Genomic DNA, 12500 nt, shown 5'->3' on the forward strand with positions numbered 1-12500 from the left:
CATTTAGCAGACGCTTTTATCCAAAGCGACTTACAGTCATGTGTGCATACATTCTACGTATGGGTGGTCCCGGGGATCGAACCCACTACCCTGGCGTTACAAGCGCCATGCTCTACCAACTGAGCTATTGAAGGACCACATATGGTCCTTCAATAGGACCACGTATGTGACGTGCAGACAGACAGACTAGTGTTGAAAGATTATCTTTTTATTCATGTTTATGACATCCTATACATGTTATATAGATCTCAGTGATGGTATAAAGACGGGATTGGTTGATGGGAAGGAAGGTCCGGGGTTGAGACGGTACAGTCCAGGGTTGGGGATTCAGTTGAAAAGGCTCTTTCCAAAAGACATGGCTTTGTCTGCCGCATTGTCCATGGCAGCATCTGCTGCAGCCCCTTTCACTGCATCAGACACCATGCCACCAATACCTGGGGGAATAACCACAACATCAGACACCATGCCACCAATACCTGGAGGAACAATCACAACATCAGACACCATGCCACCAATACCTGGAGGAACAACCACAACATCAGACACATGCCACCAATACCTGGGGGAACAACCACATCAGACACCATGCCACCAATACCTGGAGGAACAACCACAACATCAGACACCACGCCACCAATACCTGGAGGAACAACCACAACATCAGACACCACGCCACCAATACCTGGAGGAACAACCACAACATCAGACACCATGCCACCAATACCTGGAGGAACAACCACAACATCAGACACCATGCCACCAATACCTGGAGGAACAATCACAACATCAGACACCATGCCACCAATACCTGGAGGAACAATCACAACATCAGACACCATGCCACCAATACCTGGAGGAACAACCACAACATCAGACACCATGCCACCAATACCTGGGGGAACAACCACAACATCAGACACCATGCCACCAATACCTGGAGGAACAACAACAATATCAGACACCATGCCACCAATACCTGGGGGAACAACCACAACATCAGACACCACGCCACCAATACCTGGAGGAACAACCACAACATCAGACACCATGCCACCAATAACTGGAGGAACAATCACAACATCAGACACCATGCCACCAATACCTGGAGGAACAACCACAACATCAGACACCATGCCACCAATACCTGGAGGAATAACCACAACATCAGACACCATGCCACCAATACCTGGAGGAACAACCACAACATCAGACACCATTTCAACAATACTGTACATACAAAGACATGGGACTGCAACACACTACTGTTATATCTCCTACAGCGGTGTCACGTTAAGCAGGCTGCAACACACTACCGTTATATCTCCTACAGCGGTGTCACGTTAAGCAGGCTGCAACACACTACCGTTATATCTCCTACAGCGGTGTCACGTTAAGCAGGCTGCAACACACTACAGTTATATCTCCTACAGCGGCGTCACGTTAAGCAGACTGCAACACACTACAGTTATATCTCCTACAGCGGCACCACGTTAAGCAGGCTGCATCACACTACCGTTATATCTCCTACAGCGGTGTCACGTTAAGCAGGCTGCATCACACTACCGTTATATCTCCTACAGCGGTGTCACGTTAAGCAGGCTGCATCACACTACCGTTATATCTCCTACAGCGGTGTCACGTTAAGCAGGCTGCAACACACTACCGTGATATCTCCTACAGCGGTGTCACGTTAAGCAGGCTGCAACGGACTGAATGCAGATAAAGGCAATGAAAAGAGCAGAAGTGATTTTTTACTCTACGAGGGGGGAGAAACTGAATTGGTTTGTAGTGTGTTGTGTACATTGTGTGTAGGTAGTGTGTATTGTGTGTGTGTGTATTGTGTGTGGATAGTGTGTATTGTCTGTAGGTAGCATGTTACAGGCGATGCGAAATGTCTGTAATTTAGTGTCCATGGTAACCCAGAATAGACAGATCACCTTCGTCTTTCTTCTCCTCCTTAGCTCCTCCTCCGATCATCTCTCCCACCTTCTCCTTCACCACAACAGCTAGACAGAGGGAGAGAGAAGGGGGCTGTCAAACATGCATCTTCTGCCTCCACATGACCAGATAATTGGTGGAATTTCCTCTTGTTATGTCTTGTTAGTTCTTGCTGATACAAGCTCCCTTTCATGACGTGATGACACAGAATCTTTGCAGATTTTTTCAGATTTCTGGTAGAAATGAGCTCCTCTACTTTGAAATCTAGACAAACCCAAATAACTCATTGTAGAAGTATGAGCAGTGACAAAAAGTACAGAGCAAAACGTTTTTTCAAAAATGAACATATTTGGTTTAAGAATGTTGACTCATCAACTGCAGCGCCGTTTAAAATGCCAAAGCCCAGTTTGAACATTTTGAAGGCTGATAACACAACAATGAACACTAAATGAAAGCCGAACTATACAGTAGTCCATATAACAACCACATTTTGCTGTGCTTTAGGGTTTAAACTATCATGAATGACCCCCCCCCCCCCACATCATTCAACCAAGTAAACAAACACCATTATCCACTTTTCTAACAGACATCTTGTTCTCACCTGCTTTGTCGATCACTGCATCCACCTGCTTCCCTGATCCTTTCAGAAAGTCCATCTCTGTGTGTGTTCTGTACTCGGCCGGAGTGTGTGTGTGAGAGAGAGTGTGTGTGTGAGAGAGTGTGTGTGGATGGGTGTGCATGGGTTTATATGAGGTTGGCAGAGAGGCTTACAGAGGCCACCCCTCCATCACACACCCCTGTCAAGTCACACACACCCCTGTCAAGTCACACACACCCCTAAGGATGCAGGCCACTTTTATTGTTGGTGTCAGTATGGAAAAACCCAGCAGTGGAACTGTAAATACCGTAGAGGGAAAGAGACCTCATAACTTTATTAGGACCCTCAATGAAACATTGTTAGAACAAATAGGATATACGGATACATGCATCACTACACAGCTCTTATTCAGGTCCTAATTATAATAACTCACATTTCCTGTTGCTTCAGGAGTATTTTCATGTTGTAGCAAACTGGCTCAAATTATGATCCTACATCTGTATACGCATGGGAAACAGGAAATACTGGATGTGATTGTCCTGAAAGGTCACCAAGCTGTCTGACTCACTGTCAAAACACAGCGAAAAAAAAAGACACAAAATGTAACATACAACACACTCCTTCTTACGACAGCCCTCTCTCATTGTGTTGTTGGCCCTGGATTGCTGCTCTGTGTTTGTGTGGATTCCTTAGGGGTGTTGGCTGTGTGTGTTTCTCCATGAAGACACTCCTCTGTTTTAATGTGCTCTGGCGTTGGATCAGAGAGTGTTCGTAGAGCAGTTTGGAAATCTCGTGGTTAGAATGGAACATTGGGCTGGTGATATGTCGTCCCGAAGGATCACTTAAAACACGAAGACTGGGAGTTCTAGAACACTGACGCAAGAGGTTCTAAGTTGGCTTTTTTTTTCTGACCTCTCTTGACCCCTCTGTCTCCCTGTCAGCTCCCAGCATGCCGATGAAGGGAGTGACCTCATAGTGTACCTGTGGAGGAGAACAAAGAGCCTGGCTAAACCCCTGGGAGCCCACACGCACGCACACACGCACGCTCACACACAGAAAACATTGCTAAGACTTGCAGAGGGCAATGAAAAATGTCCAGGATGGTACCACAATATCTCCATGGTAACACAGGCCATACATACTATTATAAAGTGCATCATAATTAGTCACTCAAATGGAGAAATGAAGACGACACGGAAGTTTGGATTTCAACAAAACCGTCTTTAATTCACTGGTACTGTTTATAAAATCAACAAGTCCGCTTCGATGCCAAATTAAACGTGGTGTGGGAGTGTTTATGTTTTTGTTTGTGTGCTTTATGAGTGTGCTGTGTGTATGGATCTGGGGTGTGTGTGTGTGTGTGTGTGTGTGTGTGTGTGTGTGTGTGTGTGTGTGTGTGTGTGTGTGTGTGTGTGTGTGTGTGTGTGTGTGTGTGTGTGTGTGTGTGTGTGTGTGTGTGTGTGTGTGTGTGTGTGTGAATTTGAGTGCATAATAAGGCAACATGCAGTCATTAGTTTCCATTGGTCTCAAAGAAATAACACACACAAACACACACTCTGTCCCAGGCCTGTTCTGAGATGGTTGATGACAGGAGCAGCTGTCGTTAACCATTGACTCTTGTTGTGGGAATCAAAAATCGAATTTAAAATCCATTTCCCAGCTTTCCCTGTGTGGGATGCTCTTCTATGACAACCCCCTGTCTGTCTGACTATTGCTCGGCGGTGTTGCTATGACAACCCCCTGTCCGTCTGACTATTGCGCGGCGGTGTTGCTTTGACAACCCCCTGTCTGTCTGACTATTGCTTGGTGGTATTACTATGACAACCCCCTGTCCGTCCGTCTAATGCTCGGCGGTGTTGCTATGACAACCCCCTGTCCGTCTGACTATTGCGCGGCGGTGTTGCTTTGACAACCCCCTGTCTGTCTGACTATTGCTCGGTGGTATTACTATGACAACCCCCTGTCCGTCTGTCTATTGCGCGGCGGTGTTACTATGACAACCTCCTGTCTCTGACTATTGCTTGGTGGTGTTACTATGACAACCTCATGTCTCTGACTATTGCTCGGTGGTATTACTATGACAACCCCCTGTCTGTCTGACTATTGCTTGGTGGTGTTACTATGACAACCTCCTGTCTCTGACTATTGCTCGGTGGTATTACTATGACAACCCCCTGTCTGTCTGACTATTGCTCGGTGGTATTACTATGACAACCCCCTGTCTGTCTGACTATTGCTCGGTGGTATTACTATGACAACCTCCTGTCTCTGACTATTGCTCGGTGGTATTACTATGACAACCCCCTGTCTGTCTGACTATTGCTCGGTGGTATTACTATAACAAGGAAATTTCCCTTCACAACATCAGGATCCACAGGTATCGCGTTCTGCTTTCATCCCTTCCAACTCTGCCAGCAGACCCAGGGCAGAACTAGACCCAGACTACACCCAGGCTAGACCAAATCCATTGTAAAGTACTGCGTATATTGATAGCTTCTGTTGTTGTGTGATTCCCAGTCTTTGCAGGAACTTTCTTCCTCTCAGACTATGTCATTTCTAACAAGGGACACACTAACTAACAGAACACCTGTATTGCTTTCTGGCATGTCTCAAACACACTCTAACACACACATACCCAAACATACCCAAACAAATGCACACACACACACTCTGTTCATTGCACGGGTCCCTAAAGCAGCCTCTCGTGGACAGAACACTCCTGAACTGCCCTACTATCTGACGAGTCTAACACACACACACACACACACACACACACACACACACACACACACACACACACACACACACACACACACACACACACACACACACACACACACACACACACACACACACACACACACACACACACACACACACACACACACACACACACACACTACAATCAGATATGATCTCTGTGGTTCTGTCATCCTGAATAATCATCGCAGCTGTCTGCTGGCTGGAGTTTCCTTTCGGATTTCCACGTATTATGGATGAACGTCTATTTGTGCCGCATTAATTCCGCGGCTTGCTGGAACAATTGTGGTGGCGTAGTAATCTGAACCGCACGCTCTGAGCATAACAGGGTCACGCCCAGATCTGGTCAATCCTTCTTCTTCTCTTTTGATGAGCACCAACCAGGGCCTATATCCACACACCTGGGTCCCTTTCAGACGTAATCCGGCTGATAATATCTACCCTGTGTGTGTGTGTGTGTGTGTGTGTGTGTGTGTGTGTGTGTGTGTGTGTGTGTGTGTGTGTGTGTGTGTGTGTGTGTGTGTGTGTGTGTGTGTGTGTGTGTGTGTGTAACACCAGGGGTAACAACATGACAGCAACGACACAAAAGGCGGGGAGCTACATGGGGCAGAACACAGTGGGGGGGGGGGGCTACATGGGGCAGAACACAGTGGGGGGGGGGGGGAGCTACATGGGGCAGAACACAGTGGGGGGGGAGCTACATGGGGCAGAACACAGTGGGGGGGGCTACATGGGGCAGAACACAGTGGGGGGCGGGGGGAGCTACATGGGGCAGAACACAGTGGGGGGGGAGCTACATGGGGCAGAACACAGTGGGGGGGGAGCTACATGGGGCAGAACACAGTGGGGGGGGGGGGGGAGCTACATGGGGCAGAACACAGTGGGGGGGGGGAGCTACATGGGGCAGAACACAGTGGGGGGGGGGCTACATGGGGCAGAACACAGTGGGGGGGGGGGAGCTACATGGGGCAGAACACAGTGGGGGGGAAGCTACATGGGGCAGAACACAGTGGGGGGGGAGCTACATGGGGCAGAACACAGTGGGGGGGGGGCGGGGAGCTACATGGGGCAGAACACAGTGGGGGGGGGGGAGCTACATGCGGCAGAACACAGTGGGGGGGGAGCTACATGCAGCAGAACACAGTGGGGGGGGGGGGGAGCTACATGGGGCAGAACACAGTGGGGGGGGGGGGGGAGCTACATGCGGCAGAACACAGTGGGGGGGGAGCTACATGCGGCAGAACACAGTGGGGGGGGGGGGGAGCTACATGCGGCAGAACACAGTGGGGGGAGCTACATGGGGCAGAACACAGTGGGGGGGAGCTACATGCGGCAGAACACAGTGGGGGGGGAGCTACATGCGGCAGAACACAGTGGGGGGGGAGCTACATGGGGCAGAACACAGTGAAGGGGGGGGCGGGGAGCTACATGGGGCAGAACACAGTGGGGGGGGGCGGTGGGGGGGTGCGGGTACAGAAGAGGGTCTCATGGGGTATCAGGAGGTGTATAGAGTTATCTGGAAGAGTCTGTATCTGGTTTGGTTCCATAAAGTCACAAAAAAATAAATAGAACATCTGGAAGTCTGGAACAGCAGGGCGAGGGACCAACGGAGGGCTGGGGAGAAGAGGTCCCTGGAATGACTAGTAACCGCCCTGAGAGAGAGCGAGAGAGAGAGAGAAATAATCAATAATGATGTCATGATATCACCATCTTCTGCATAAAGAAAACATAAATAGTGTGGTTGCTTGACACTTACTTCTCCTCCTTCTCCTCCCTGCTCCACTCCTCCATATTCTGCCTACAGAGAGAGACATTTTACATTAGAGTAACCTTGCCTGAGACCTGATGACTTGGGTTAGCTCCTAGACCTGGTCTCTAGGCTTTAGCTCACTGGGCTAGCACAATCTTACGGCGTACAGACTCCCTGGCTTCAAACTGAGTAGGTCACAGCTACATCAAGCACATTATCGCTTATGTCATGCTTATGACAGGCTTATGACAGGCTTATGATAGTGTTGAGTACGACACAGGGTCATTCAGTCCCAGTCTCTGGGCTGAAGTGTCTAATGAAGCAGAGGTTAGCATGAAGCAGAGGTTAGCATGGCATAGCATAGTAGATGTGATGTCACCCTCCTTGAGACCTGAAGTAATGTTGCACCCACCCAACCAGAGGCATTCTTTTTGTAGGCAGCGGTTAACAGGAGCAAGCTCTGTTATTTTGACTGTGCATCTTAGACCAGAGAGATCCACGCAGGGTAAGTTTATGCCTATGCTACGCTAGAGATGCATAGAGACAGTCTTAAGCTGTGTTATTATCTATAGATACAGCATGGTTAGAGATGGTTATGGATAGAGTTAGGAGAGGGTTAGGGTAGGGTTTGGAGAGAGATTTGGAGAGGGTTAGGAGAGAGTTAGGAGAGAGTTAGGAGATGGTTTAGAACATAGTTTAGGTCCTAACAGGACGCTAGCCAGTCAGTGTTTGAAAGCTCATTCGCCCTTCATATATGCACCTAGGATCAATATGTTAGGCTGAATCATGCAGCATTCGTTAGCCAGCCACCCCACCATAACCTAGAGCATCTGACCCCCCCTTCCCTCTCCTGTCCAATAGGCACCTCGTATACAGGCTGAGGCTCCTCCTACCAACGGAACACAGAGGAAACAAACACAACAACAACAAAGGGTTAGCAACACAACACCACCACCAACAACAACAACACCACCACCACCAACAACAACACAACACCACCACCAACAACAACAACACAACACCACCACCACCACCAACAACACAACACCACCACCAACAACAACAACAACACCAACACAACACCACCACCACCAACAACAACACAACACCACCACCAACAACAACAACAACACCAACACAACACCACCACCAACAACAACACCACCACCAACAACAACAACACCAACACAACACCACCACCACCAACAACAACACAACACCACCACCACCAACAACAACAACACCAACACAACACCACCACCAACAACAACAACACCACCACCACCAACAACAACACAACACCACCACCAACAACAACAACACAACACCACCACCACCAACAACAACACAACACCACCACCAACAACAACAACAACACCAACACAACACCACCACCACCAACAACAACACAACACCACCAGCAACAACAACAACAACAACAACACAACACCATCAACAACAACAACACAACACCACCACCACCACCAACAACAACAACAACACAACACCACCACCACCAACAACAACAACAACAACACCAACACAACACCACAAACACCACCAACAACACCAACACAACACAACAACACAACAACAACACCAACAACACAACACCAACACAACAACACACCACCAACACAAACACAACACAATACCAACACCAATACAACACCAACACCAACATCAACAACACCACTACCACCAACAACAACACAACAACAACAAAACACCAACACAACAACAACACAACACCAATAACAACAACACCAACACAACAACACACCACCAACACAATAACAACAACACCAACACAACAGCAACAACAACAACACCAACACAACAATAACAACAACAACACACAACACAACAACACACAACACCAACAACACACCACCAACACAATAACAACAACACCAACACAACAGCAACAACACCAACACAGCACAACAACAACACCTACACAACAACAACACCAACACAACACAACAACACACACCACCAACACCAACACCATCAACACCAACACAACACCAACAACACAACACAACAACAACACACAACACAGCACAACAACACAACACAGCACAACAACAACACCAAAAACAAAACACCACCATCAACAACACCAACACAGCACAAAAACAGCATCAACACAACACAAACACAACACAACAATAACAACACCATCAACAACAACACCACCAACAACAACACCAACACAACACCAACAACACAACACAACAACAACACACAACACAGCACAACAACACAACACAGCACAACAACAACACCAAAAACAAAACACCACCAACAACAACACCAACACAGCACAACAACAGCATCAACACAAAACAAACACAACATAACAACAACACCACCAACACAACACCACCAACAACAACAGCAACAGCAACACCAACACACAACACCAACACACCACCACCAATAACAACAACAACAACAACAACAACACACCACCACACCACCACCAACAACAACACCAACACAACACCAACACACCAACAACAACATACAACACCAACACAAACACAACACCAACACACCACCACCAATAACAACAACAACAACAACAACAACAACAACAACAACAACAACAACAACAACACACCACCACACCAACACCAACACCAACACAATACCAACACACCAACAACAACATACAACACCAACACCAACACAAACACAACACCAACACAACAACAACACAACACCATCACAACAACAACACAACACCATCACAAACACAACACTAACACACCAACAACAATACACAACACAACACCAACACACCAAGAACAACAACACCAACACAACACAAAAACAACACCAACACAACAACATCAACATCAACACAACATCAACACAACCCCAACAACAACACACAACCAACAACAACACAGCACACCACCAACACCAACACAACACCAACAACAACAACAATAACAACACACCACCACCAACAACAACAACAACAGAACCAACACAACCCCAACAACAACACACCAACAACAACAACAACAACAACAACAACATCAACACAACACCAACACAACCCCAACAACAACACACCACCAACAACAACACCAACACAACAACAACAATAACAACAACACACCACCACCACCAACAACAACAGAACCAACACAACAACAAAACCAATGCAACACCAATACAAACACAACACCAACAACAACACACAACACAAAACAATACCAATAACAACACACAACACCAACAACACCAACACAACAACAACACCAACACAGCAACAGCACACCAACAATAACAACACCAACACAATACAAACACAAACACAACAACAACAACATCAACACAACAACAACATCAACACAACAACAACACCAACACAACACTAACACGACAACAAAGGGTCAGCAACACAACACTAACACATATTCATATGGAGAATGTGGAGTGAGTAACAGGCCTACCATTGTAGGGCTACCATCAAACCTAATCTGCCTGAATTTCTGAACCACTGGCTATTAAAGGAGCTGCCATTCATCTGTCTGTCTGTCTGTCTGTCTGTCTGTCTGTCTGTCTGTCTGTCTGTCTGTCTGTCTGTCTGTCTGTCTGTCTGTCTGTCTGTCTGTCTGTCTGTCTGTCTGTCTGTCTGTCTGTCTGTCTGTCTGTCTGTCTGTCTGTCTGTCTGTCTGTCTGTCTGTCTGTCCTTCTTTCGATCAGAGCAGAGGTACTGTGGGAAATAGCGACACCAAGTGGTCAAACAACAGACTGCTCTTGTGAAGTCATCATGGCACTACCATCTGAGACCGACTGAAGGATTTTGACTGTTATGCTTTTTGAGGCTGCATTCATGTTGTTATTCAACCTTGTTGTTACTCAACCTTGTTTCCTTTCCTTTCAAAGGGAAAGAGCGATACCTCGTCAGTTGTACAACTGAATGTATTCACCTGAAAAAGGGTGCTGTGTCACCTGATTGATAGTCTCGCGAGGCCTGAAGCCTGGGCTTTCAGAGGCTACCTGATTGATAAGGTCAAGTTATTGTGTCTACTATTATGTCAACGGTCCTAATCTGCCATTCCTTACCAATTAATGTGTTGATTGATCACTTGTATATTCTTGTTCACATTGACCTGCCAGTCTGTTGTCATGGAAACTCACCGCTTGTCCGGTATTCTCCATGCCTCCCTGTAAGAGGTCAGCTCCAGCAGTGGGGTCCCCGACGATGTTCGCCTGGTCGCGGTTAGCAACTAACACAGAGATCAATTTATCAATCAATCAGATCCCAAAATAATGAGTGTGTGTGTGTGTGTGTGTGCGTGCGTGTCTGTGTGTGTGTGTGTGTGTGTCTTACCTATGTTTACCCCTGCGTCCATTCCCTCCTTTGTCTTTGAACCTGAGAACAGAAAGACATTACAACACATCAATATATTACAATCATATTGCAATTGATATGTGAAGAATGATCAGGCATCAGTTTTGTGTTATACTATGTAAACACAGAGTAGGAACGAACTGCTGTGTTAATGAGTGCAGTAAACAGAAATCTGTTGGAATCTTCAAGTGTTATAGTTATCTAGTGAGGAGGTTTCTGGCCACCCAGTAGGAGAACACTGTATGTCACTCACTTTAACATCCAAGAGGATGATATTATCTTATGATTCCTCTGCTCCATAATATTAGTTTCCCCCTTCCTTTCTCTCTCTAACCCCCTCTCTCTCTAACCCTCTCTCTCTATCTAACCCTCTCTCTCTCTCTCTAACCCTCTCTCTCTCTCTCTAACCCTTTCTCTCTCTAACCCTTTCTCTCTCTAACCCCCTCTCTCTCTAACCCTCTCTCTCTCTCTCTCTCTCTAACCCTCTCTCTCTCTCTAACCCTCTCTCTCTCTCTAACCCTTTCTCTCTCTTCATCCTCCTCTCTCCCTCTCTCTCCATCCCCCCTCTCTCTTCATCCTCCTCTCTCCCTCTCTCTCCATCCCCCTCTCTCTCTCTCTCTCTCTAACCCTTTCTCCCTCTAACCCTCTCTCTCTCTCCATCCCCCTCTCTCTCCATCCCCCTCTCTCTCTCTCTAACCCTTTCTCTCTCTAACCCTTTCTCTCTCTAACCCTCTCTCTCTCCATCCCCCTCTCTCCCTCTCTCTCTCCATCCCCTCTCTCTCTCTAACCCTTTCTCTCTCTAACCCTTTCTCTCTCTAACCCTCTCTCTCTCTCCATCCCCCTCTCTCCATCCCCCTCTCTCTCTCTCTCTAACCCTTTCTCTCTCTAACCCCCCGTCTCTCTCTCCATCCCCCTCTCTCCCTCTCTCTCCATCCCCCTCTCTCTATCTAACCCTTTCTCTCTCTAACCCTTTCTCTATCTAACCTTCTCTCTCTCTCTAACCCTCTCTCTCTCCATCCCCCCTCTCTATCTCTAACCCTTTCTATCTCTAACCCTTTCTCTCTCTAACCCTTTAT

The 12500-nt window shown here is 47.3% G+C and overlaps 1 protein-coding gene across 2 annotated transcripts in view; it reads right to left on the minus strand.

The window, feature by feature from the left end:
- Window positions 1-6641: 6641 nt before the first annotated feature.
- The window catches only part of LOC124047557 (alpha-synuclein-like), a 25572-nt gene continuing 19713 nt past the window's right edge, over window positions 6642-12500 (minus strand). The window contains exons 2-6 of one of the 2 annotated variants that reach the window (XM_046367867.1): window positions 11404-11445; window positions 11211-11299; window positions 7912-7935; window positions 7053-7094; window positions 6642-6948 (exon numbers count right to left, since the gene is read on the minus strand). In XM_046367867.1, coding sequence (XP_046223823.1) covers window positions 6937-6948; window positions 7053-7094; window positions 7912-7935; window positions 11211-11299; window positions 11404-11445 — 209 coding nt within the window. In that variant the 3' untranslated portion in view covers window positions 6642-6936. The remainder of the gene's footprint in view (window positions 6949-7052; window positions 7095-7911; window positions 7936-11210; window positions 11300-11403; window positions 11446-12500) is intronic. The other variant, XM_046367868.1, reaches the window with a different exon arrangement.

The sequence above is a fragment of the Oncorhynchus gorbuscha genome, linkage group LG11 (genome assembly GCF_021184085.1).
Source record: "Oncorhynchus gorbuscha isolate QuinsamMale2020 ecotype Even-year linkage group LG11, OgorEven_v1.0, whole genome shotgun sequence".
In the NCBI taxonomy this organism is placed as follows: domain Eukaryota; kingdom Metazoa; phylum Chordata; class Actinopteri; order Salmoniformes; family Salmonidae; genus Oncorhynchus; species Oncorhynchus gorbuscha.